Raw genomic sequence first — 26,458 nt, 5'->3', positions numbered from 1 at the left:
CCTGCCTGCCTCCAGTGGGACACTGTGTACTCCCTAACACCCCTCAAAACACTTTGCAGGAGTTGCCTGGGGGCATTTCTGGTTAAGGAGTGTTTAATTGACTACAAAACCATGTAGTGGTGGGAGTTTGCATAATGCTGTTCACAGGGGAGCTGGCAGGAGTTTTCAAGGGGGGGTGCAGGAGTTGCTGCTCCAGGAGGAGGAGGGCGGTGAGACATAGGGGTGAAGCGACTCAGGGGATCCCCACAGCAGGGAAGGGGGTCTGGACCTGTTGCTTTTCCTGCTCCAGCCTCAGGGGATGCTGGTCCAACCTTGCAAAGAAGCTTCCCTGGACTATTTACCCCCTCCCAGCACCCCGGCACTGCTGTGCCCAGACTGAGGTGCAGGTTTCAAACCCCACTGGCGTGTGCTGGGGCTCTGAAGAGGGATCCCCAGTACTTCAGGTTGCAGCTGTGCACTGTGGAGCTCAACTGACACCCCAGGGCCTGACCCCAGCCATGCTTCTGCCTGCTTTATAACCTGCCTCTGCTCCCGGGCACCCAAGGGGAGACTTGTGTCCCGCCTTGCTCTGGGCTGAGACACCGCTCAGCTGGCGATTTTAGTGTCCATGATGCCCTCACAGGTGACATCAGCTGGTGACACCAGCTGGCATTGCCCTGTCACCACCACACACTGCTCAGTGGCCCCATACCCTGCATCTGGAGCGGGTTCTGTGGGTTCTGTGGGGTGACTGCCATGCCACTGTTGGCAATGCCACACAATGCTCTGGGCTCAGCTTCACCTTCTGGCGCTGGCAGCCCAGGGAGCTGCACCAGGCTGAGCCCAGGTCCCTGGGGAGAACGTGGGTCCCTGCAGGGTGGGCTTTGGGTACACCCCAGCCCATGCCCCAGCTGAACAGGGCACCCGGCCCTTGGGAAGGGGAGGGCTCGACCGGAAGGGAAGGGTGACAGGGACATTGGAGGGAAGGGACCGGGGGCGGGAGAGGACGTCGGCAACCTCCTTCTGCCATCCCTATAAATAGGAGGGAGCAGGAGCAGGAGCACCTGTGGGACTCCAGCTCTGCAGGAGAGGCAGGCAGGGAGGGACGGAGGGAGCTGCTCCTTGCTGCTCTCTCCTCCCTTTGAGCTTCCTAGTGCTCTGCCTGTGTGGAGGCCTGAGGCATGGGGACCGGGCGATGGACGCTCTCCACCTTCCTGGGATGCTGCGCATGGATTCTGCACGGTATGTCCTATATTTTTCTGCTAGCCCATGTGCTACCCGAGCCCTGTTGGGGTGCATCAGGTACACTGTGAGATGCTTTTCACTCCTGGCTGTACTGGAAACTCCTCTTATGACCAGTCCTTGCAAGGCATTGCAGCCAAAGAGCTGGAAAAGCATTTTACATGGCAGGCATCACCCCGAGGGGCTGGTTGCAGGCGTGGAGCCGTGGGAGAGATGGGAGCCCAGCCCGGAAGCCTGCAGGCAGCTTGTACCCCTCCTGCAAAGGAGCCAAGGGAAGCCAGCTGGCAGAGCCGGACCCAGGGATGCTTCCATCCCTCCCACATCCCAGGGAAAAGCAAATGCTGGTGCTCCATGCTGGGGCCCCCCTTGCACAAACTTCCCATGAATGGGTGTGTGGGGTAGATGGTGTTTCCTGCTCCACATTGAAGAATTTAGATGAAACTGGGATTTACCAGGGTGAGTGGGCCATGCTAAACTGGGGTGACTTGACTGGTGTACTTTGTTTTCCCTGAGATGTGGATGGAAGTTGCTGAGCTCCTTTGGCTGAGGGGGCTGGTACAAAGAGCCTTTTCCAGCCAGGGAAGATGACACTGAAGCAGCCTGCCATGAAGGGGAATGTGGGTCTAGCAGAAGATGGACCCCTCAAGGACTGGTCTGGCACAGGAGCTAATATTCATTAATGACCCTGCACAAGCTAGCTGGGAGCTAACGAGCTGAGCCGGCGGTGAGGTTGGAGGCACCTCTGCTGCAGGGAGATCTGGCTGCCTGGCAGGGGGAACCTGACGAACTGGAGCACCAGGATTGGGAACAGGCTGGGGCTGTCAGGCTGCGGCAAAGCCCTGCTGGATCTTGCCATCGGGGTGCCCTTCGTCTCCCCTAATTGGAGCTCCCTAAAGCCAAGCGTCAGCAGATCCACCCGGCTCCTCACGGAGCCGACGGCGGCAGCTCGGTCACCCCAGAGCCTGCGTCCCTGTCCTAAAAATAAGACCGTGTGAAACGTCACCCATGGGTGCCAGTAGGTTCTGGGAGACACACCTGAGATGTGGGCAGGTGTCTCCTCCTTTCAGCAGAGCTCCTGGATGTGGGTTAGGATTTTGGCAGCAAGAGGAGAGAACTGTAAGCAGGGCTTGGTCCTGGGAGGTTGCAAATATTTCCTCCATGGGTGGGGAACCCCTGGTGCATTCAGCCAGCTGGAGGAAAGAGGGATGGGGACAGGAGCAAGCAGGTGCCCAGCCATGGAGAGTTTTATTGAACCTGCTTTGAGTGCAGTAGATCAGAATCCATCTGCAGTCAGGGAAGGCTTCCCTAAGCCTTGGTTTTCCTGTCTGACAAAGTGCTTTGGGTAAAGTTATTTAAATGTCCCTCAGACACCTGAAAGGTGAAAAAAACACAGAATCCCCCCAGGCTCTGCAGAAGCGACTGTGCTCACAGCTGTCCCTGCAGTGATGGAAAGAGGGCTGAGGGTTGCCCTGAGGTGGCAGAGCTCCACAGACACCCCCAGGGCTATGAAGTAGACTTAATGGGCTCTAGCTCTACCCGGTGGCTAGGCATCCCAGTACCATCCCCAGCACGACTGGACTGGGTTTCAGCAGCTGCTTTTGCCTCTATGCTTGCACCAGTGTCTCTCTCTGAGCGGTGATGAGTTGTGTCCTGTCTCACCTGCCAGCTGCTGATGCTGAGGATGCAAGAGGTGCTGTGCAGTGCTATACCCAAGGCAGCCCAGACTGCACTCCTTGGCTTTTAAATCAGGGCCTTGTAAGGCTGTGGGATGAGGCAGAAAGGGTTTAAGAAGTGGTGGGACCTTCGTGACTCACTGAGAGGTGTCTGACCCTGGCAGGCTGCCAGCTCCAGCTCCCACCCTAACACTCCACTTTGTGCTTCTCTGCAGGGCTAGGGGCTGTTGCTGCCGTCCCTGTCACTACCGATGGGTCCCTTACTGTGGGGACAGCTTTCCCCTTGACAGCAGAGAACGACCTCACTACAGAGGTGAGCACCAGAGCAGCTGATGCTGAGACCTTCCCTCCCTGGACTGAGACAGACCCACTGACGGTGACAAGTGAATATGGCTCCTCAGTGACAGCTTTGGTGAATGGGACCAAGGCTCCTAACACAACTCAGAGTACTGAGAGAAATTCAGCTGCTCTCAGTACAGCCACGACTGCTTCTGCCATCACCGCACAGCACCCCACTGTCACCCCAGAAGCAGTGCAGGATGAACTAGAGGTCACTCCTGATGTCCCCCTGGGAACCACCCCTGTCTTTGAGGATGTGAAGGAGGACATCCTTGCAAACAGAGGAGAAGACACAGAGCTCAGTACTGGCACTACATCCTTCCACACCACCTCTCCATTGGCAGTCACCTGGGTGCCAGAGCCAACTGCTGGTGTCACTGTGCTGCCGAGCCGAGGGCTGACCACAGCCAAGGGAGCAGTTGAGGAAGGCATAATCCTGCCTGAAGCTATTCAAAGCGAAGCCAGTGCCAACTCCTCGGGCCCCAGACCTGATGCCGAGGAGCTGCTGCCAACCCAGCAGGATGGAGCAGTGGGTGGGGTTGAGGGCATTAATCCAGAGCCGGCAGGAGAAATGGCCCCAGCTGGTGAGAAAAGTCCTTTGGCTGAGGGATCTGGAGATGCAGGAGATGCAATAAATGGTGAATTCAGCACAGCCAGCTCATCCCCTCTACCTCCGGAGAGCCCAGTGATGTCAGGAACAGTGGAAAACCCTGGGAAGTCCTCCCTCCTCCCCGGCCAGGCACTGAGCCCAGACATTTCACTGACACCATCCAGCAGTGGGGATGGGGATGGGCAGGGAGTTCCCAGGGTGTCACCAGAGGCTTCGGGTTCAGCCTTGTCACCTGAAGACAGCAGGGCAACAGTGGCACCTGGGGAAACAGAGGACACTGCAACCTCACTGCTGGCCCCAGGGGTTCCCACTGATGCACAGAGTGACACAAATCTCCCAGTCTCAGCCACTGCACTGCCTGCAGAGGATGTGGGAGCTGTGGATCAGGCCAGTCCATCCCTCCAACCTGCCCCAAGGCAGACCTCCACTGGAGAACAGCCACGGCTGCTTCCTGATGCTTTGGCATCCCCCACAGACACCCCCAGTGCTACCGGGGCTGCTTACCCAGCCCCAGAGGCTGGAGCCAGCACACTGCCTGAAGCGGATGGTGCAGCAGAGACACCAGCAAGTCCTGACCTCGCTACTGGCCCAGAAGCAGACGTGTCTCAACCTCTTGCAGAGTCACAGCCAGTGGGGATGCCAGCTGGAGCTTCCCAGGAAGCTGATGGACTTGGCACTGGCTTGAGTTCAGATTCAGATGCCCCCAGCCCAGCACCTTTTGTACCAGATGGACTGGCATGGCCCACTGCTGGGATCCAGGGCCAGGGAGCTGAGAGTGTAGGGGACATGGCACAGGCAGAAGGTCCAGGGGATGCCAGTCCGTATGAAGATACCCAGAGTGACATGAGTCCTTCTGCCCTTCAGCCCTCAGTATCTCCTAATGGAGATAATGGAGATCTGCTGACTGGAGGAACAGAAGACTTGGCAAATGCTGAATTGTCCCCTTCATCAGCACTTGGGGATGGAACAGAAGAAGAAGGAGCCCCAGCACAGGAACAAGTGTCCTTGCCTAGTCCTGCACCTCCCAGCAATGCTGGAATGAAGCCTGATTTCTTGGGAGCTGAAGGACCAGAAGCCCTGCCTGGTGAATCTGCCAGTGCTCCTGGGGCTGTTTTCCCACCCCCGGGATCTGTGGCTGGCCCCGTGTCTGAGGCAGAGACACCAGTGAGCCCTGACCTCAGTGCTGCCCAGGGAGCACCTGGGTCTCCATCCTTTGATGGGTCACAGCCATGGGGAGCAGCAGATGGTGCTCCTGTGGGAGCAGGTCTCCCTGGGTCCCAAGGGCCAGGCACCGACTCAACTTCAGCTTGGGATACGCCCAGCTCAGCAGCTCAGGAACCAGTAGGACCCCCATCACCTGGCCTTGGGGACCAGCTTGGCACAAATGTGGGGCTGCCAGCAGCAGAAGGGCAAGGAGACAGCACAGCAGAGCAAGCACTGGAAGGAGCAGGCAGTGGGACTGAGTCTGAGCCATCCCTGAGCTCCACTGCAGGGAATGGAATAGCAGCTGGGATGGATCAACTGCCCAGTGCTGCTTCCCCATCTGGTGTTGTCTCTCCCGGTGATGTGGCAGCACCTTCTGTGTCAAGGGGTGATGAAGCAGGACCCATCTCATCTGCAGCCCTTGGCCCTGACAGTCTGTCCCCAACCTCTCCAGAGGGTGAAACTGGCCCGGGATTTGGTCTGGTGCAGGGACCTGAGAGTGCAGGGGATGTGGCACAGGCAGGAAACCCGGAGAGTGAAAATGCCAACGTGGAGACAAGTCCTTCAGCTGTCAGCCCTCAGCAGGACCTCACTAATACTGGAGAGCTGCCAGCAGAAGAAACAGGGGATATGGTGCATACTGAACTTTTCCCTCCATCAGTACTTGGGGATGGAACAGGAACAGGAGGAGCCCCAGCACAGGAACAAGTGTCCTTGCCTAGTCCTGCACCTCCCAGCAATGCTGGAATGAAGCCTGATCTCTTAGGAGCTGAAGGACCAGAAGTCCTACCCGGTGAATCTGCCAGTGCTCCTGGGGCTGTTTTCCCACTCCCGGGATCTGTGGCTGGCCCCGTGTCTGAGGCAGAGACACCAGTGAGCCCTGACCTCAGTGCTGCCCAGGGAGCACCTGGGTCTCCATCCTTTGATGGGTCACAGCCATGGGGAGCAGCAGATGGTGCTCCTGTGGGAGCAGGTCTCCCTGGGTCCCAAGGGCCAGGCACCGACTCAACTTCAGCTTGGGATACGCCCAGCTCAGCAGCTCAGGAACCAGTAGGACCCCCATCACCTGGCCTTGGGGACCAGCTTGGCACAAATGTGGGGCTGCCAGCAGCAGAAGGGCAAGGAGACAGCACAGCAGAGCAAGCACTGGAAGGAGCAGGCAGTGGGACTGAGTCTGAGCCATCCCTGAGCTCCACTGCAGGGAATGGAATAGCAGCTGGGATGGATCAACTGCCCAGCGCTGCTTCCCCATCTGGTATTTTCTCTCCCGGTGATGTGGCAGCACCTTCTGTGTCAAGGGGTGATGAAGCAGGACTCATCTCATCTGCAGCCCTTGGCCCTGACAGTCTGTCCCCGACCTCTCCAGAGGGTGAAACTGGCCCGGGATTTGGTCTGGTGCAGGGACCTGAAAGTGCAGGGGATGTGGCACAGGCAGGAAACCCAGAGAGTGAAAATGCCAACATGGGGACAAGTCCTTCTGCTGTCAGCCCTCAGCAGGGTGAACTGCCTGCTGCAGGTTCCTCATCTGGTTCAGCCTCTCCCAGTGGTGATGTTGCAGCATCCTCTGTTTCAGATCCATCCAGCCTGGGTGCACTGAAAGGAGCAGGCAGTGCTGCTGAAGGTCTACAGCCCTCCCTGGGTGCTGGCACTGGGATCCTTCCTGCTGCAGGAGAAGGGGCAAGTGAAGGAGCTGGTGATGGAGGGTCCACAGGGCAGTCCCAGGCTCCTACTGGGATGGGACCAGCTGGTTCAGAACCCCTGGATGGAGAAACGGGAGGTGTGATGCAGTCTGCATCTTCTTCCTTGTCTGCAGAGGGGTCTTCACTACCTGGGAGGATAGGCGAGGCTGCTGATGAAACAAGCCTTCCTGGAGCTGCTGCAGCTGGTGGTGGCTTGAACACAGGCTTGGAGGCTGCTGGCCCTGAAGAAGACTCTGTGTCTGCCCCTGGCACCCAAAGTGGTGCCAATACTGAACTTTCTGATGGAAAACTGAGCGAAGTCAGTGCGGTGGTGCCTGGAGGAGACTCAGTGAATGGGGGGCCTTCCTCTGGTGCCAGCCTGGTCCCAGTGGCTCCAGCCAACAGTGGTGTTTCCAACGGCATGACCACCTCGGTGGCTGCTTCTCTGCTTCTCCCTGGACATGGGCTGAGCTCAGGGCTGGCACCCAATGGGGACCCTGACGCTGCACCAAGCACCCAGAGTGGAAGCAGCCCCCTGCTGCCAGGGTCACCAGGTGGGCTGTCAGAAGAAGCTGGAGGTGCTCAGTCGTGGTCTATTGAAGATGAGGTGGCCTCAGGCATACCAGCACCTTTGGGAGAAGTGTCCCCTCAGGCTCCCATTTCCCCCAACGCTGCCCCGGTGCTGCCTCCTGCTCCACAAAGAGGAAATTCTGCAGAGGGGTTGTCTGCCAGCCCTGGGCTTTCGGCACATGAGTCAATAGTGGGGTCCTCTGCAGGGGGAAAGGGGGAGCTGGGGGCTGCTGTGCCAGGGGAGCCTGCCTTGCTCCTGCCTCCCCGCCAGCCGGGAAGCCCCGGAGCCCCGTCTGGGGATGCTGACAGCCCTGTTCCTGGAGAAGGGAGTGCTGTGCTCCATGGAACCGTGACAGGGCAAGGGGATGTAACCCATCTCCTTCCCAGTGCCGCTGGATCCGGGGCACATGAGGAGACTCAGTCCCCACCTGGGGGGAGCCAAGGGCTCCCTGGCCTTCCTTCTGCTGGGATCCCTGCTGGCAGTCCCGGAGCAAAACCCCTGGGGCCAGGACCTGCTGGTGGCTCATCACTCGCTGCCCTGCAGCCGGTCCCGGGCAGGGAGCTGGCCACCAGCCTGGCAAACAGAGCCCCGGGCACCTCTGGGTCGAGCCTTCCGGGAGCCTTCCCAGGCCGGGGGGTATCTCAGGGCGGGTCCCCAGCCACTGCACGCCCAGCCACATCCTGCAGCCCGGCCCCCGCCGGCCCAGCCCCCCCAGCACCCCTGCCCAGGGGCAGGGAGGTGCTTCCCAGGCCAGGAGCAGCCACTGTCACCTCCCGCGCATCGTCTCCCGTGGTTCCAGCTCCACCAGGAGTGCCAGCAGCTGCCCCAACCCTGCTGCCCAGTCCCACAGGTACGTGATGCTCGCAGAACAGCCTGGGGGGGACTAACACATCCAGTTTCCTGATGGACCATCCTCAGGGACATTCAGTGCCCAGGAAACAGGGGATCTATTTGAAGGCAGGATCCTGGGGGAGACAGGGCACGAGGAGCCCCTGCACATGAGCTTACAATGTTGGCAGGCTGAGCCTGCCTTCAGTACAGTCCCATCAGCTGGAAAAGCCATACCCTCCAAATGTTTTTTTTTAACAGACATAAATAGGGAACTGGAGGCTGTTAATAGTCTCTAGAAAGAGCTGTGGGTGTTTAAGTCTGCGCTGTTCCCTGCCACAGTCCTTGTACAATGTTCTTCTAATGGCAGTCATTCAGTGCAGAGTCCCAACAGGGCTGGTTGAAACAGGGGACAGTGACCACAAAGGCCGTCATAGCAGGTTTAGGACAGCTGTGTTTGTGTAAGGCAGTGAAAGGCAGGGGGACAAGCTCCTGCATGGGAAGGTGACATGCAGAGTGTCCCTGCTGCCCAGGCTCTGTCCCAGTAGAAGCAAGATAATTTCAGCCCTTTAAAATTTTTGATACAGACCAAAAACTTTGGTGTAAATGTGGTTTGGTTTTATTTTTTGTTTGTTTGTTTGTTTTCTTTTCCAGTTCCAGCTGTGCCCCTCTATGGGTATGGAGCAAGGGAAAATGATCAGGAGTACGTGGAAAGGAGAGTGGATTTCAGTTCTCCACTTTTCAAGCCTGAGACTGGATTCCCATTTGGGAAAACCCTGCGCAGCTCTCTCTATGTGAGTCTGCTTGGGCTTGACTTGTTGGGCAAGCAGCCATCACTCAAAAGCCTGGGAGAGGCACCATGGACCAGGTGCCTGGGGTGGGCCTCTTGCAGGCCAAAGCTATTGGCATGCTGCTGTGGTCTGTTTGCAGCAGGAGGTGACTTTGTGGCCATTTCAGCAGTGGCAGGTGGTGACTTTCTTTGGGTGTTGCTCAAAATGGACTTAGTAATGGGAGGGCTGCCACCCCACACCAGGGAGTGCTGCTGGTCCTTATCTCACCTGATGGAGGGATCCCTCTGCTCAGTTTACAGACAATGGACAGATCATTTTCCCAGCCTCGGACAACAGCGTCCTCACGTACCCCAACCCTCCTCCCAATGGCTTCAATGGCCGTGAAGAGGTCCCTATGATCGCTGTATTTTGGGACAACGCTGACTTCTCCAGAGGTGTTGGCACCACCTTTTACCAGGTGAGTGAAGCCACCTGGGAGCATGATTGCACAAAACGCCTTCTGATTATAAACTCATCATCTATTCTGTGGATGCCTCTTGAGATGTGTAATCAGGAGAGCCCATGAATGGTTTTTCCCTTTTCTGAGCCAAATCTAAGAGCTTTTGATGCTGTGTCACCTCTTGAACCATCCGGACCCCATCCAGCACTTTGGTCACTGGGCGTGACCCCAGTCTAGGCCTGTTTTGTCCCACTGGGAGCTAATGCAGACATGTATGTTCCCAACCCACAGGAGTTCTCCACTCTCAACACGGTCAAGCCACCGTTTGTCCGTGATGTGGAAGCAAAGGTCCGGCGATACATGAGATCCTCCTACTCTGCAGCCTGGACCCTGAAAATCACCTGGGAGAAGGCACCTGTCTTTGCAGCATGGACTGACACCCGGAAGGTAAGGGACTGATGGAACACAGGCGCTGTTGAGTTGTCAAAAAACCCCAAGACCCACAGGCACTGACCTTCTCTGTGCCTGAAAATAAGAACCAGTTTTGTGACAAATCCCAGTCTTGAAGAATCTTGCCAAAAAGGACTGCGCTGTGCCCATGTTTTGGTGGTTTTCAGGTTTTTTGAGGGACACCTTTAGTTGAACTTCCCCTGTTCCATAAACCCTTTCTCTTTAAGGTGGTGGGAGTTTATTGCGCACCAGAAATGCTGCTTTTCAGAGGCATAAAATTGGGTGAATTGGAAGCTTGTCATGGAACAGTTTCAAAGTAAAACCATCACATTTTCCATATGAAATGTGAACCAGGCCTGGCTGTGTCTGCCTTGTTTCCCTCCAGACCTCAGTCCGGCCATTCCCCAGCAAGTGCTGCCCCACATCTTCACTCGCTTTCTTACCTGTCTGCAATGCTTCTCCCCAGACAATCACATACCAGGCTGTCCTGACCACTGATGGCTTCAGGTCCTACATCCTGATGCTGTACCAGGACGGAGGTATGCAGTGGGATTACACCAGGCTCACTTCCACCAATGTCCTCATCGGCTACACCAGGTACAGCAGCTCAGCACCCCATCCCTGCCTCCTCTGAGCACTGGGATACATCCCACCCACAGCTCCCTCTGGGGGAATCCTTCCCCCATGTCCCAGAGAATGCCCTACAAGGGTGAGGACAGCCCAGATGAGGTCTGCATGCCCATATATCCTAGCATATAGGGGCCTCACAAACAAATCTGCCCCATTAGGGACTGGATCATGCTACAGCATGCTGTCTTGCTGGGCTGTGCTTGCTGTAAAATCCACAAATCCCTCTGGAGTCCTGGGCCCCCAGCATCCTGGCGGTTTGGGTGGAAGGAGTGGGAAATAGGGGATGTTTGCTGAACTTTGCACCAGTCGAGGGAAGGGATTTCCGTGCTTGGCCGGAGCAGTTGTTTCCTGCCTCCTCGCATTACGTCTTGCCCTGCACACGCTGTCTCCAGGGTTTTCTCATTAGCTGCTTGTGCAGCTGGGCAAGGAAAAGGTGGCCTGGATGGGGAGTGTGGGCAGCATAGGCGTGTGTGTGTGACCACTTGTGGGTTTCTGCTCCAAATTGCATGGCAAAATGCTGGAAACCATGGAAGCTGCTCATGGGGGTCTTCAGATGCCTGTGGGCTCAGCCCCTGATGCAGCAGGAGTGCTTGCAGCGCCCAAAAAGAGCTGTACCCTACACAGAGGAGGAAGCAGGCTGGGGCAGCTCATGCCTTTGCCCTCCTGTCCCCAGAGCTGCTGTGTGGGTGCTGCAATTCCACTGGCATGGGATCAGGATGGCTGGAGGGCAAGCTGGGGTTGGGGCTGGGGCTGGGATAATCCCACCCAGGAAGAGCAACCCCTGATTTTTCCTCTTTCCTCTTCACTCAGTGGGGATGGCTTTTACTACAACGATGACCTGACTAAGAGACCTCCAGCTGCTAAATATCGCCCTGACCAGTTCAGGGGCCACAACACAGGTAGTGCCACACAGCTGGGGTGGGTTCCCAAGGAGGGGAATAGTCCCAGGGAATGAAATCCAGCCTGCCACTGTGGTGAGGCTCTCACTGAGTTCTCAAGGCGAGGCTTTCCCCCTCAAGCACATTTTCCCTGGGTACCAGCTATGCCCTGAGGCTGAAACATCCCTGCTGTGCCCATGGTCACTTTTTGTGCCAATGGCTCTGTCCCAAGGCTTTCTTCTTTAACAAGAGCCTCTCGCCCTGTTTCCCTTCTGTTGTGTGGCTGTTGAACATGGGGTCCCATGGCCGGAGGTCAACGTGGGCTTAGCTTCCAGCATCAGCACCACATGACTCTCGCCTTGAGAGACAAAACAGCCCCTGTGGTCCCCTTGGCCAAAGGTGACAGCTCATGGTTTCTCTCCCTGCTCAGACCTCCGTGGGTTGTGGATTTACAAGCTGGAGAGCCGCGTGGGCAACAACTACTGGCTGAAGTGCCTGGCGTGGACGGGGCAGCAGCAGGAGCCCAGGGCATGGAGCCAGGGCCTGCCCACCTGCCCCTGCTCCCTGCAGCAAGGGCAGCGGGATCCACGCTTCAAGAGCAGCCGTGGAGGCAAGTGGACATGCTGCTTCCTCACCCTCCTCACCCCCAAGCTATCCTTCCCCGCCTTTCCAGCAAGGGTGGTTGGGGCCCCAGCTGGCAGGGTGGGCAGGTGACCCTAAGGAAAAGGAGAGGGGGACTGGCCTACCCTTCAGAGACAGGAAAAGCAAGCAGGATTGAGGGCTTACCTCCTCTGATTAGACTGGCCAGAGTTGGTCTGACCTGCATGGGGATGCTGGTGACCAGGGTCTCACCCTGGAGGACCACTTGGATGGTCTCCATCAGTTCCTCCAAACCCCTATAGCACTGTGGGTGATGTGATGGGAGTGGTGGATAATGAGGAGCCAGCTCTGGCCCGATCCTTGCCCCGAGGCAGGTGTACTGGCTGGGCAGAGCTGTCCCAGGCTCACTGCTGCCCCATTTCAGGCAGGTGGGGTGCCCGTGTCTCCATGCTGCACTCGGCCTCTCCCAACCAGCATGGCGCCGGCGTCCGCTGCCTGTACGACAGCCAGAACCAGCTCATCGAGGGCCGGCAGGAGAGGTACTGGAGGTCCTCCAGGCAGGCCTCACCCTATCGTGGTAAGCACAGCCAGCCTTGGCATCCCCTGGCTGAGGCTAGCATTGTTGTAGCCTGTAAATAATTTTAATCTCTGTGCCAACCTGTTTCCTGACATGCTGTTTCCCTTGGGAGGGAGTGTGGAGCTGCCAAAAGCCGAGGAAAACCTCGCTTGGAACTGGCCCATCTCCCTCCTCTTCCCTTCATCCCCTTACTCTCCTTTTTGCCTCCAGACCAGGAGCTGAAGCTGTACGACTGGTGCTGTAATCGGGCGGGCAGTGCCCACCTCTGCGCCCGCTACAGCGAGAAGAGGCCCAAGATTGGCTGTGATGGATACCAGTCACCCAGCATGGGTGGGTTTGCAGCTCATGTGCGCTGGGGTGATGCTGTCTTGGTGCCCGCGGCTGGGAGGGGAGTGGGAATGTCCCAGCCTCCCTGTGGTTAAGGCTGCAAGAGCCCTGAGCAAATGGGGGAAGGGTTTTGGGGTGCTCATGTGCAGGTTGTACCATGCTCTGGGCTCTGTGGGGTTGTGGGGGGATCTCCCTCAGCACATAACCACCAGCACAGTCTGGAGGTAATGGTGCTGGGAGGTGAGGAGGACCACAGCAAATGTGGTTGTGGTCTAAGCTGATGTGGGGCTTTCTTGCAACCCTCAACAGATTCCTCGGAGGAGGCAGAGAATGACTCAGATGAGCAGATAGGTGAGCAGGATTGTGGAGTCTCCCTCTGTCCCTGTGCCCCTGCAAGAAAATGCCCTGGGGCTCCCAGCTTGCCCCACAGGGAGAAAGAAGGTGGCTGAGCAAATCTCATTTCTTCCTTGCAGATGGAGAGGACAAGTAACTGGGAGGTTGCACACCTGTAGCACATTCTGGGCCATGGCTGATCCTCCAAGTCCTTTGATCTGCTCTTCCCCTCTGTCCCCCCACAGAACCCATCACCCCTGCCCACCACACAGGGCAGCTCACTTGGCCAGTGCCTGCACAGTTGCTTGCCCTGGCACAAGTTCACATTTCTAAGACAGACTTGTCCCAAGAATTCAGTTGCTTTAGTTGCCCTTTCCCAGCTGCAGCTGGGGGGCAGAGCTGGTGGGGAGGTGGGCAGGTAACTCTCACTGCACACACCACCCTTGTCCTTCCTACATCCCACTGTGCTCCCATGCTGCCGGGTGAGACTGGACCCCTGGCACCCAGAGAAAGGGCTAAACACCACATGTGGGTTGGCTGTGGCCAAGCCCTTACATACCAGGGTGCACCAGGCTTGTCCTGTGAGCCAGTCCTGTCTTGTCCCCTACTTCTGTTTTCCAGCCAACCCTCCCTGAGCGGTCCCTGGGCCCTATGCTCAGGAGAAGGGACGATTCTCCAGATCAAGCCAGAATCAGATCAATACATCTGCTGGGTGTGTGAGGGCAAAATGCAACCCCATGATCAGAAATGCTGGAAGAAAAATAATATTTTGTGTGTAAGAGAGCATCTTCCTTTCTTAAAAAAAATAAATCATTGTCAAATCTTGTTTGTTCAATAAGACCTTGGAAGGGTTTGAGTATCACTCATCCTGCAGCAGCCATGTCCTCTGCCAAACTGGGGTGGGAAGCAGTGTCAGGGCAGGCTTGGAGCAGCAGGATTACAGGATATTTCTGTTCTTGGCTTTAGTGCTGGAGATACAGCTAAGCCAGGGTCTAGGGCAGTGAATGGGGTGGGATTTGGGGGCCTGATGGGGTCTGATATACCCTCCTTGGATCAGCATCTCCTGATCACCAGGGTTGAAGGGCTGTGAGATGTTTGTGGGGACCAAAGCCTGACCTGTGTGATTTAAGCCACTGTAAGCAGTGTCCATGAAAGCAGTGTGAGGAGACTTTCAGGTGTGTAGGGAAAATGAGGGGATGAAACCACCAGAAAATTTACATCCATATTCACTTTAGCTGTATGGATGGGACCAGCAGAAAGCAGGGACTTGAGGGCTCAACGACAGCGAAGCAGGCCTGGTGCAGGGACCCTTGAGGTGCAGACAATTTAACAGCAAGCCAACATTTTTGGTTTATTCTATTTGTTTCCTAAGGCATTACAATCACTGCATTGGTCCACCTGACCCTGCTCTCAGGGGCTCTGCAGAGTCTGGTTATATTGCAGTAGCACATACTCTGGTGCAGACACATTCAAGGATGATCCCAAATCCTCCTGCTTTGGTCACCCAACACAAACACACAATCAAAAAAGCACCTCCTCTAGAGAGAATCCTCCCAGAACCCAAAAGGTAGCTGCCTGTCCCCTGCTTCCATGTGTTGCTGCTGCTGGAGACCTTGAGAGCAAGTGGCAGAGCAGGCAGGAGTGTCTGGCTCCTCCATGAGCTTTGAGGTGCCAGAAAAGGACCAGAGGCAGGTTAGGGCTCCTGGGGGGACTGGCTTGGATGCAAAACGTGGGGTCTCTGGATTGTTATCTGTTAAGGAGGAACAGGCCACGTGTCAATGTGACGTTGGCTCTGTGCTTTGCAGAGCTCAGACAGAGGTGCAGATCCCAGTGCCGCCCAAAGCATCGGTGATACTTCAGGATGAGGCACAGTTTTGAGCACCTCTGGGGCACAGGGCCAGGATTCAGAGCCCAGCCCAAAGTTCCCCACCCCAACACCCCATGGAAACAGTAACCCCAGGGCAGACCTGGGCTGAAGGGTCAATGGCCTGGAGCTGCAGTTTCCAATGCCTTTCCAGGGAGTGGGAGATGGTGGGCTCTTCTTGTTCTCCTGCCATTGTTAAAGCTGGAGCAGGGAAGATGAGCAGAGTTGAGGACTGGGGTGAAACAGAGCCTTAGTGGGGGAAGTTTTACAGGCATGTACTCACACGAGAAGGGCCGTGTCCTCCACAAGGTCTCCTTGGCCCTGAGAGGGGGTAACAGAATAGGGAGAACAGGTCAGCAGAGGCTGGCAGAACCCCTGCACGATGCTGGTGACTGGGTCAGATGGCAAAGGGGAGCAGTGACTGACTGTAGGGGTGAAATGGGGCTGTAAGAGGAGGAAAAGCCCCAGTTGTGCACACACAATTTCTTGCCTTGCCACAAGTGTAAATGGACTGAGGAACTTCCCAGAGATCCCTGGCTCCAGGGCTGGGAGGGAGCTGGGAGCAGGGGCAGGACACAGCTCTGACCAGAGCCAGGGGGAAAAAGGAAAGCTAACATTCAAGCCACTGATGCTACTGCACCCCTGAGCAGCAGATGTCTGGAAAAAGGGCTGGATGATATTAAAAGGTCACCCAACCCCTCTTCCAGGGCAGGGTTCCCCTGCCCAAACCAGATGAGCTCTACCAGCGTTGTATCTTTCAAATTAAGACTTTTGATCAGTTTTTCTCTCTGACACCCAACCTGCCAGGTGCCCAGCACCCACCCCTGTGCAGGCCCAGCCCGTGGCTCACCCCTGGCGCTGGCGACGGTGCTGGCGGCAGAGGCGCAGGGCCAGGCAGCCCATGGCAAACAGGAGGCAGAGCAGAGCCAGGGCTCCCAGCAGGATACCGAGGAAGGCAGCCAGGCTGATGGCCAGCCACTCACACTGGAGTCCAGCCGGGGAGTAGATGGAGAAGGGCAGGCAGCTGTGGATGGGGAGGGAGGAGCCGTGATGCCGTGGGAGAAGCAGCTGTGCAGGGGGGGCCGTGTCCACCCCGGGGCTGCTGCTACCTGCACGTGGGCCCCTCGGGCAGGTGCTGGCACTGGCCACCGTGCTGGCAGTAGCCCATCTTGCAAGGGGAGATGCAGATGAAGCCGATGGTCCCCATGTAGTGGAGCTGGTAGCCTTTGTAGCCATACAGAGAGCAGGGGAAATAGTCCCTCAGCTCATCCACTGTCACTGGGGAGGGAAAGCATGTGGGTTCAGCCTTCCAGCGACACCCCTTGATGCCTACCCAAGCTGGATCTATGCCTGGGGTTGGGAGGTGGCCCACCCATCTCCCCCATGGGTGTGACCCAATCCCTGGGGCACACAGGGTTATGGGGACAATGGGGACAGGGGGTACTCCTCTCACACTCCCCAGCTCAGTGCCAGGAGCAACTCACGCTTCACCAGGTCGGTGATGTTGTCCTGGTGCAGGGGCTGGAAGAAGAGCCCCGTGCCCGCCTCCCGCTGACCCCGGCGGCCGTTGAAGGCGCCGGTGATGGCTGCGGGCAGCTCCTCGTTCAGGAAGCGGATGACAGTGCCGCGGCTGTCATAGGCAAACTCGGACACCACCACAAAGGTGAAGCCAACGCTGTCTGTCCTGCAGGGAAAAGAGAGGGTTGCTGGCAGAGCTGCTTCTGCTGCCTCTTGGAGTGACTGCGCCTCACCGTGCCTCTGTATTCCCATTTGGGCCATGGTAAAGAAGGGATGAGGCAGGAGTAGAAGTGCCAACTGGCTTGTGTCTCCAAGGGCTCACCAGCATCAGCGCTGGAAAAACAGACTCTGGGCTGGGGGAAAATGCCCTTTGTGCACTGAACTCTCTGGCCCCACACTCAGCCCTGCCCCACCAGATCCTTGGAGTGGGCACGGGCAGCTTCACATCTGACTCACATCTCGGTGATGTTGGTGTTGCTCTGGAAAGCTTTTACCTTCAGGGAGTCCAGGATGGCTGAGACCTGCAGTGGGGGGAGCAGGAAGGCATTAGAGGAAGGCAGAATGACACCAGCACGGGAAAAGGTTGAAAAGTGATGCAGGCACTGTGGCCAAGCCCCAAGAATTGCTCTGGCCTTTGGTTCATTTGCACAGGGCCAGGGCTGCAGCCATCATCATGCAATTGGTGCTTCCTCCCTCTGGGCTTGTGGATGTGTTGGACCCCCAGAGATCCCATGGGAGGGCGTACAGAGGCATGGGCACCCCCAGCTGCCATGCTGCCCAGTATGCCAGTGTGTCCCCTGCTCTCAGCCCACCCACTCCAGTGACATACAGTGCTGTTGACTTCCTCAACAGTGGTGTTTTGGAGTGTCTTGATCCTCATCTGGATGCTTCTCCGAGGGAGATCTGCTGGGGGAAAGCCACAGTGGTGGCTCTGGCATCCAGGACCAGGGTGAGTGGGGTTGGGTTTCACCCCGCCCTGGGCACAGGTACCCACCTGTGCTGGGCAGCGGCTGAAAATCCCCTCCTGCCACCAGGCAGTGCTGGTCAGTGAAAGCTGGGGGGCAGGTGCAGCTGGGGGTGCAGGTGATGGGGTGAAGGTGGCAGCGTCCCCCATTGCTGCAGTAGCCCTCAGGGCAGGAGTGGTAGCCGCAGGCTAAGCCACAGCCTGGCCTCTCACCTGTGCAATGGAGAGCATGGCAGAGGCATGAGCCTGGCTGCAGGGCAGAGCCCCAGCTCTCTGAGCCATCCTCAGCTGCTCCATAAGGCATTTCTTCCAAGTTTTGTTTTTCTTTTATGTGTTAGGAGTTTTAGTAAAAATTCAATTAAAAGCCCCAGTCCCCCTCCTTCCAGCTGAGCCATTTGCCCTTCTTAAATCCCAGCATTAGAAAAAGAGCAAAAGCTATCAACTCAACCCTACCAAAGCAATCTGAAAACAGGGCTTGATTTAGCCCCCAACCTCCACACGTGCATTTGAACTTTGCTGGGATGAGAATTTTTTTCTCAAGGAGTAAAATTGCATGGGAAAAATTTCCCTTCCCAGCGGATTAGTGAGATCGACAGCCTGGGAACACAAGTGGTGGCTGGACTCTGGTCCCTTCTGCTAATGACAGCAAGGGCTTGGGCACAGAGCTCAGCCAGCTCCCCCTTCTCTCCTCTCCAGCCAGCCTGGGGCCCTCAGGAATTCTCTTCCACAGAGCCTGGGGGTAATGAGGACGAGGACCACGCCTGCCAGGGACCCCGTACTCACCCTGCTCACTGGCCAGGCAGGAGCAGACATAGCTGCCCACAGTGTTGGTGCAGGTGCTGTTCCCTGGGCACTCCATTCCCTGGGCACACTCATCGATATCTGCCGGGGCAATGCACCATGGCACCGGGACAAACACCTTGCCTGGGGTCCCAGTGGCCATGGGGTGAGCCCCTGTCACCTGAGCAGTGCTGTCCATCCCCTGTCAGGCCAGCTGGGCAGGGGCCACAGCCACTGAACGGGTCACATCCCACACCAGGAAAGCATCCCTGGGAGCAGGGGTCCGGAGGGTCCTGGCAGAAGGCACCCAAGTAGCCGCTCTCACATCTGCAGGCTGCCAGCTGGGAAAGGGGACAGTGACACTGGCTTAAGGAAGGTGAGGAGGATGGGTGGACAGAGAAGACACCCAGCACAGCTGGCATGGGGACAGGCACAGTGTGTCACCAGAGGAGCTTTCTGGCACACTACCTGCAAGGAAGACTCCTTGATAATGACAGTGTTGCTATAGTCACACTCCTGGCTCCTGCTGCATCTGCAAAGGGTGAAGCGGAGCTGGAGGAGTGCAGAGATATTGTTGGACCCAACAGCCTCCAGGTTGATGGTGAATGGGGCTATCCTGCGGGGCTCCCAGATCACCGTGCCATTCTCTGCCAGGAGGAGGGGTGGGAGTTAGAGGTGGCAGAGGAATTCCATCCCATTCCTTCCCATCCCAGCTGCTCCACCTCCCCTTCCTTACCCGATATGTTGAGTTCTGGTGAGAGATGGGGAATGAAGTGTGCACCTTCCCCCAAAGCATGGAACTGCCTTCTGACCTTCTCTGTCCTGAAGGCTGTGATTGATGTGTCACCGGTGATGATGGGAGGGAAGGCATCTGAGGAAAGAGGAGCCCAGCACATATGTGGCCTTGTGACCCCTTGACTGTGAGTCCCTCCTGGTGAGGATGGGACCCCAGGCAGATGCTGTCATAGCTGCCCACCAACAAGGCCCTTATGTTACACAGCATGGTGGGATCTCCCAGGTTTGGAGTGAAGCCAGAAATGCAGTTCCAGGAAATGCAGTTCCAAAACCTTGGTGGCAACTGTCCTGCTGGTGGCATCTCCCAGGACTGGAGACAAGCCAGCTGGGCAGTGCAAATCCAAGACCTTGGTGACTTCTCTTCTGTCTCATATGAAGCAAGAGAGCCCAGGAAAGGAGAAGGGCACTGCCCAGTTACATCCAAGCCATGCCCTCTCAGAGGTGAGGATGTGCTCCACTTACTGAGTGCTGTCTTCCTCTGCTGGAAGTCGGCTGCAAGGTTCTGGGTAGCCAGGCCCAGGGCCAAGTTCCCTGTGCTCAGTGAATCATAGATGCACTCCTTGCTGCTGTGACACTGCAAGGCTGCCAGCCGGTACTGGCTTTCATTCTCCTGCCGCAGCTGAGACAAGAAGAAGGGTGTGAAGTTCAGCGCTGGTGAGTCCAGAGGCTGAGTGAACAGGCAGTGCTCCTCAACAGCCCCTGCAAGAGAGCACGCCGTGGGTACAGGCCATTTTAAGGTTTGTTGTATTTTAGTGTTCCTTTTCACGGAGCAGTGAGGACACCAAACACCTTCCCCTGGCATTGCTTTTGCTCAGGCAAATGCAGGAAGGAGAGGATCATCAAGGAGGGTCCTAAGCCTGGACTTACAGGTCATCCCATAGCTGTAGATCTCCTCCTCACTGCTGTTCACAGGGATGCTGGTACCATTTGGCATCTGGAAGTCATCTGCAGGGTCATGGTCCCACACACCTGGTGGAGCATCACCAGAGCACTGGAATCCCCCATGCCAGGGTAGACCTCCTCTCTGGTGCTGGCCAGTGTTTAGCCTATACCCAGGTGTCCCTGCCCTCACAAGCACCATTCCCCAGTTTTCCAGTCTACTTTAGAGTGGGAAGGGAATTTGCACCCTGGCTGTGCGGCGGTGCCAGGAGCCCTCACCCAGGAGGCCCCTGGTGCTGTTGCGGTACCAGTCAGGCAGGCTGCAGACCACGCTGAGCATCCCGGAGGTGGCCGAGACAGAGACAGCGATGGTCCCATCGAAGACGGCCGTGACAGAGGAGGCATTGACAAGCAGGACACCAGGGCTGTAGTAGACCTCGTCACCCAGGTCTGCAAGAGAAGGAGAGCACAGAGGGAGAGTCCATGCAAGGCTGGGATCTGAAATGACAACCAGGGATTCCTGGAGGGGAGTGCTCCCCATCCACCCCACCCAAGTCAGAGACAGGTGCAGGTGAGAGATGTACTGGATCTCAGGATGGTTGCCCTTGCACTGGCAGGGCTGGTCCCAGGGAATGGGGACACCTCTGACCCCCCACATACATTTAGCATTCAATGGCAGATCCTGCTCACCTTGGGAATAGGAAAACAGGATGGTTTCATTGTTCAGGAGGACTTGGATGTCATCCTGGCTCCCCAAGGTCCACTCAACCTGAAAATTGTGGTGGGTGTCTCAATCAGCCCCTCTGCTTGTCCTTTCCTGCTGTCCCTCCATGCTGAGGACAATTACTAACTCTGTCCTCCTCCAGCCCAGGAAGAGAGGCTCATCCCCGGGGCCCGTGTTGGTGTGTTCTTCATCCCAGCAGACACACAATACAGCAGCTTTGATGTTTGCACAGAGGAGGACAGCCAGCTGCCTGTCACTGCTGGCAAGGGGCCCACCCAGGCCACACCACCACTGCCCAGTTGACCTTGACAGCATCGTGAGCTGTGCTGGGGGCCTTCCAGCTCTGAGCTCCCTCCTCATGCTATTCAATGCCTGTTTCTGGTGACACCAGGACATTCTGCTTAATAAAGCTAAATGGGTATAGGGAGCAATTCTGCAAAGTCAGGGACAGCAGTCACTTGTGTTAAAGTGTCAGGAAAAAGAATGTGCAATGAAAAATGTGAAGCAGACCATGTTCCTCCAACCCTTGCTGGCCTATTTGCAGGAGGTGTTAGACCTGTGCCTGGTGAATATTAGTCCATCCCACCACTAAAAGTACTTTGCTGGAGTGGTGGGAGTTGGTAGGAAAAGGAGAAGGGAAACCTCTGGGGTCCCACCCACTTGTAGGTGATGCAGAGGTGATGCCCAACTTGTCAGAGAGGTCTCTCCCATGAGAGACTCAAACTCATACTCAGGGCACTCCTACTCACTGTTGTGGTGGTGGTGGAGATGTATTGGGCAGCAAAGGCCACAAAGTTGGTGGCCTGGGCCGTGCCAGTCTGTGCTGTGCGCCCCTGCAAAACGAAGCTGGTCTGGACATCACTGGCCAGCAGCAGGACAAAGTCCCCAAGCCCATTGAAGGTGTAGGCGAGCCCATCCAGAGTGGTGATGTGAGGGTCCCCGAAGGCACCAGCTGGGGTCCAAAGGAGATGGAGACGTTTTGGGCAAAGCAAGAAGAGCAAATGCTGGTGTCATTTCAGGGAGGAGAGCAGCCCCAGAGCTGCTCAGTGGTGGCTCAGCAGTCCCCACTGGCATATTGCAAAGTGGGGCAAATGCATGGGATCCATGCACAGCTCAGTGCCCTGGCACAGCAGAGGTAGAGCCTGGGGACTCACCGGGGGTGGGTGGCACGTATCCTTCACAGCCAACCCTCGGTCTCTTCTCAGCAAACCTGGCACAGAACAGGGGCTTCCCCACACGTCGGCAGCACCAGTCAAATGCTTCCAGCTCCTTGTCTGCAGAAGAATGTGATGGGGTGTGTCAGGGCCCTTGGTCTGCCTGTGCCGGATGCTTGGGGTATTTTAGGGTGAGGGAATGCCAGTTACTACTTACCAGTGGCAGCGTGGAAGGGGAGGCTCCATGCTCTCTCCTGCCAGCCTTCGAGCAAGCTTCCACCTTGGTACAGACATCGTACCCCAGCTCCAGCTGGGCTGGGGGACACAGTGCGCAGCATCCTCACGGAGGTGTCTGCTGGGCCTGAAATAGTGGGGGGGGGATTACAGCCACTGCCAGAGCAGGAGGGGACCATCCCCCCACCCTGCAGCTGGTCCTGGGGGACTGTCTTTGGCACCTCTACTCCAGTGGTAGCGAGGATCCAGCTCTGCCTGGGGCCAGGAGCAGGGGCATGGTGGCAGCTGGCTGTTCCAGGTGGCCGGCGCTGGCTCTGTGTCCAGCCACGCCAGGCACTGCAGCCTGTAATTCACCCGGGAGCGACTGTCCAGTCTGTAAATCCACAGCCCGCGCATATCTGGGGAGCAACCAGACAACAACACCGACTGCTCAGCCAGGGTCTCGCCTTGTGCTGAGGGATCCCGTGGGACAGCTGTCCCTGGCCACTGACCTCACACGAGGTCTCCAGGCTCCCTCTAGAGCCAGCAGGGCTGTGGCAAGCCACAGGAGGACATGGGACACCCACAGTCTGCTATTGGTGGCCAGCTCTTGCCCAGTGGCTTCGCTGGCCCATCACCTCCCAGGGGTGGGTGCTGGGGACATGCTCCTGGCACAGAGCACACAGCTCCTTCCATGCCCACCCACCCCAAAGACCCCCAGTGCCATACCAAAGCCAGTGCTGCTGTGCTGGTCTGGTCGGTACTTGACAGCTGCTGGCTTCTGAGTCAGCTCGTTGTTTTGGGCATAGCCATTGCCACTGTGTGGAGAGAGGAGAGAGGAGGTTTGAGGTCATCTTTCCAACACAACCCTCCTCCTCTCCCCATAGAGCAGCTGGGGTGGGAACTGCTGCAGTTTGCCGGAGAAAGGGTTTGAATGGGGCAGGGTTGCTCCAGGAGTGGGAGCTGGACTCTCCTGGGGGTAATGCTTCTGACAGTCTCAACAGAATGCAGGAACAAATCTCTGCTGTCCCAAAACCCAGTGACACTTGTGCAGCACCTGGAGAAGCCAATCAGCACGTTGGCTGCAGCCAGCCTGGTGTAGTCCCAGCGCATCCCACCATCCTGGTAGAGCAGCAGGGCGAAGGAGCGGATCCCGTCCGTGGTGAGCACTGCCTGGTAGGTGCTCGTCTGGAGAGACCCAAGGCACCCCCTTAGCACTCCCTGAGCCTCCCCTGTTCTCTCTGCTGCACAGACTGAGGCACTGAGACTTGAAACAGCCATCATCAGTCCTCTCTGTCACCTGCGTCGCCCACTGCTCACCTGAGTGTCATCCCTCTGGGATGGGTATGCTGGAGCTTTCTCCCACGTCACTTTCAAGGTCCATTTTGCTACATAGGGGATTTTCAGGTATTTCTCAATCTTTGCTTCCACATCTTGGACAACAGCGTCATGGGTAGAGCTGAGTGTGGAGTACTCCTGCCAAATGGCAAGAGAGAGAATTAAATGAGTGAGCTGGGAACTGGATTCTCCCAGGAGAACACCTCTTGTGGCCCTCACCTGGTACCAGGTGGTGCCAACACCCTTGGAAAAGTCTGCATCATCCCAAAAGGCAGCCACCATTGGCAAGGTCTCCCGGCCAGTGAAGCCCCGGGGAGGGGGTTTGGGGTTGGATGGGACATAGTTGTCCGTGGGTGGAAAAATGATCTGTCCGTTATCTGTAAACTAAACAAAAGAACTTGTTATTTACTGACTAGGATAGCTTTTAGCCTCCCTCGGTGAGCAGAAACCAACCATTTTTAATGCAAAGAAAAAAGATATTCAGATGAAATTTGGTTTCTGCTCCATTTGCATGGTTTTGTTTTTTGTTTTTTGTTTGTTTTTTTTTTTTTTAACTAAAAAGGCAGCACATCCATTATGTGCTCACCAAGGGGGGCACTCACATAGAGAGTATCTCGCAGTGACTTCCCAAAGGGAAATCCAATTTCTGGCTTGAACAGGGTTGAGTTAAAATCCACCATCCTCTGGACGTACTCTTGGTCCCCTCCTTCCACGCCAAAGGGGTAGAGTGAGGTCGCTGGCTCTGCCATGGGCAGGAGATCAATGAAAAAGGTGTAAAATCATTAATATCTACTTTATTCATCCTGCAGCCAGGGCAAACCAACCTGCTTTCTGCCAGGATGCTGTGCATGTGCTCTGATGCATTGTAACCCAATTTTCAACCCACTTTTGGGATGCTCTCAAATGTCCTATTTGGCCTTTTCCCATGAATCTGGCAGCCCAATGTGAAATCCAGATGAGACACCCTGGACCAGCTATACCCTCATCCATCACAGTGCTTGACTGGCTGAAAACCCCTTTCCTAGTCTTGTCTTTGGGAAAAAGATAATCTACTTACTGATAAGCTCATGGGTGGGTTGGAGCTCAGGTGCAGGAGTTCTGTGCCCAGTGGTGGTGTGGGCAGATGTGCTCAGTACGGTGGATGGTCCTCTGTGTGTCCCAAAGGCAAGAGACAGGGAGGTGGCAGGGCTGGTGGTGGCTGGTGGTCTCACTTGTGCCGTGGTGCCTGGGGCTGGGAGACCTTCTGACTCCTTGCCTGGGCTCACTGGGACTGTGGATGCAATAGGCATGGTGCCTCCTGCAGGGATGGCTTTGGTGCTGCTGCCTGCAGTGGTGGCAGTGATGGCAGTGGTGCTGCCTGCAGTAGTGGCAGTGGTGTTCCCTGCAGTGGTGGCAGTGGTGCTGCCTGCAGTTGTGGCAGTGGTGGCAGTAGTGCTGCCTGCAGTGGTGACAATAGTGTTCCCTGCAGTGGTGGCAGTGGTGCTGCCTGCAGTGGTGGCAGAGGTGGCAGTGGTGATCCCTGCAGTGGTGGCAGTAGTGCTGCCTGCAGTGGTGGCAGTGGTGTTCCCTGCAGTTGTGGCAGTGGTGGCAGTAGTGCTGCCTGCAGTGGTGACAATAGTGTTCCCTGCAGTGGTGGCAGTGGTGTTCCTTGCAGTGGTGGCAGTGGTGGCAGTAGTGCTGCCTGCAGTGGTGGCAGTGGTGTTCCTTGTAGTGGTGGTAGTGGTGGCAGTAGTGCTGCCTGCAGTGGTGGCAGAGGTGGCAGTGGTGTTCCCTGCAGTGGTGGCAGTGGTGTTCCCTGCAGTGGTGGCAGTGGTGCTGCCTGCAGTGGTGGCACTGGTGGCAGTGGTGTTCCCTGCAGTTGTGGCAGTGGTGGCAGTAGTGCTGCCTGCAGTGGTGACAATGGTGTTCCCTGCAGTGGTGGCAGTGGTGGCAGTAGTGCTGCCTGCAGTGGTGGCAGTGGTGTTCCTTGCAGTGGTGGCAGTGGTGGCAGTAGTGCTGCCTGCAGTGGTGGCAGTGGTGTTCCTTGTAGTGGTGGTAGTGGTGGCAGTAGTGCTGCCTGCAGTGGTGGCAGAGGTGGCAGTGGTGTTCCCTGCAGTGGTGGCAGTGGCGCTGCCTGCAGTGGTGGCACTGGTGGCAGTGGTGTTCCCTGCAGCAGTGGCTGTGGTGCTGCCTGTGCTGACGGCTGTTTCCTCCTTCCAGGCAGGTGCCCCTGGAGATGTCTGGAAGGCAGGAGGAGACGTGCTTGCTGCTTGTCTCATCTCGTGGTAGCTGATGGATGTAGGAGAAGTGGTGCCTGTTGCTGATTTGGTGGGATTCTCTCCAGCTGCTGTCACCCCAGTTGCACCAACACCAAGCAGGGACAAGGGGCTTGTTGTTGCCTCCTCTGTTGGGCTGTGCAGACTGGGGTGGGGAGAACCAGACACTGCAACTGCAGTGCCGGGACCAAGGACGCCCCAGGATCCAAGAGTTGTCTCCACCAAGGGGTTATGTGCTGCTGGGGATGGGACAGGCTGCGCATCTCTGCTTGTCTCGCTGTGTGTTACAGCAAGGGATGGGGCACTGCTGGCGCTGGTGGCCCGTGCTGTGGCAGGTGGCATGGCTGTGGTGACCCTGGTCACAAAAGTCTCCCAGCCTGTCGAGGTGGTTGGCAGGTTAGCGCTGCTGGGGAATGTGCTGGTGGATGGTGTGGTGGCCAGCACGGTGGCCAGGCCTGTGCCAGTGGCGTTGGGGTCAGGGACATCGGTACTGCTGGTGGTGGCTGAAGGTGCTGCACTCTCAGTGGCACTCTTGGCATGGGGGGTGTCCACATGGGCAGTGGTACCTGTGGCACCTGTCCTGAATGCAGCTGTAGCCTCCCACACATTTATGTGACCAACAGCTAGTGAGGTGATCCCAGCTGTGGGCTTGTCCTCAGTGGCAGGTGGCTCTGGTGATGGCCTGGCAGTGACAACCACATGGCTGGGAGCTGGCTCTGCTGCACTGGCACCTGGGTTCTCCTCCGTGCTCACCTCCATTGCTAGCCTTGTGGTGCTGCCATCAGGCTGGGGGTCACCTGAAACCCCCATTGCTTGCAGTGGGGC

At 56.9% G+C, this 26,458-nt stretch overlaps 2 protein-coding genes across 2 annotated transcripts; one reads left to right on the top strand and one right to left on the bottom strand.

Annotated features, from left to right (window-relative positions):
* Window positions 1–1,054: 1,054 nt before the first annotated feature.
* On the top strand, window positions 1,055–13,987 carry LOC136295094 (mucin-4-like). The gene is made up of 12 exons (XM_066193387.1): window positions 1,055–1,221; window positions 3,110–8,146; window positions 8,779–8,918; window positions 9,208–9,372; window positions 9,646–9,801; window positions 10,271–10,401; window positions 11,245–11,333; window positions 11,743–11,926; window positions 12,341–12,489; window positions 12,700–12,819; window positions 13,126–13,167; window positions 13,290–13,987. Exons 1-12 carry the CDS (start codon window positions 1,161–1,163, stop codon window positions 13,304–13,306), a joined length of 6,291 nt encoding a protein of 2,096 aa, XP_066049484.1. The 5' UTR covers window positions 1,055–1,160; the 3' UTR covers window positions 13,307–13,987.
* Window positions 13,950–26,458, bottom strand: MUC4 (mucin 4, cell surface associated). Its single transcript, XM_066193388.1, has 27 exons — window positions 24,436–26,458; window positions 23,981–24,120; window positions 23,598–23,762; window positions 23,361–23,516; window positions 23,098–23,228; window positions 22,770–22,858; window positions 22,283–22,459; window positions 22,045–22,188; window positions 21,828–21,947; window positions 21,423–21,625; window positions 20,640–20,718; window positions 20,229–20,399; window positions 19,938–20,039; window positions 19,533–19,769; window positions 19,012–19,146; window positions 18,744–18,922; window positions 18,457–18,616; window positions 18,279–18,377; window positions 17,526–17,708; window positions 17,361–17,434; window positions 16,988–17,052; window positions 16,498–16,697; window positions 16,123–16,291; window positions 15,864–16,037; window positions 15,297–15,334; window positions 15,117–15,214; window positions 13,950–14,899 (listed from the first exon to the last, which is right to left on the bottom strand). The coding sequence occupies exons 1-27, from the start codon at window positions 26,390–26,392 to the stop codon at window positions 14,843–14,845; spliced, it is 5,502 nt and encodes a 1,833-aa protein (XP_066049485.1). The 5' UTR covers window positions 26,393–26,458; the 3' UTR covers window positions 13,950–14,842.

The sequence above is a fragment of the Chamaea fasciata genome, unplaced genomic scaffold, assembly GCF_029207755.1.
Source record: "Chamaea fasciata isolate MVZ Bird 193981 ecotype frontalis unplaced genomic scaffold, bChaFas1.0.hap1 SCAF_11, whole genome shotgun sequence".
NCBI lineage: Eukaryota > Metazoa > Chordata > Aves > Passeriformes > Sylviidae > Chamaea > Chamaea fasciata.
Note: the sequence above shows the minus strand (reverse complement) of the source record. Positions and strands in the feature narration are given on the sequence as shown.

Excerpts from the sequence above, each read along its gene's own strand:
- LOC136295094 (XM_066193387.1), top strand. The coding sequence starts at position 1,161 with ATGGGGACCGGGCGATGGACGCTCTCCACCTTCCTGGGATGCTGCGCA. Across the intron at positions 8,147-8,778 it reads CCTGCTGCCCAGTCCCACAG|TTCCAGCTGTGCCCCTCTAT; the intron begins GTACGTGATGCT and ends TTTCTTTTCCAG. Across the intron at positions 12,820-13,125 it reads ATACCAGTCACCCAGCATGG|ATTCCTCGGAGGAGGCAGAG; the intron begins GTGGGTTTGCAG and ends AACCCTCAACAG.
- MUC4 (XM_066193388.1), bottom strand. The coding sequence starts at position 26,392 with ATGGAGGTGAGCACGGAGGAGAACCCAGGTGCCAGTGCAGCAGAGCCA. Across the intron at positions 23,229-23,360 it reads CCCAGAGGGATGACACTCAG|ACGAGCACCTACCAGGCAGT; the intron begins GTGAGCAGTGGG and ends GGGTCTCTCCAG. Across the intron at positions 15,215-15,296 it reads GAGGACACGGCCCTTCTCGT|CTTTAACAATGGCAGGAGAA; the intron begins GTGAGTACATGC and ends TCCCTGCTCCAG.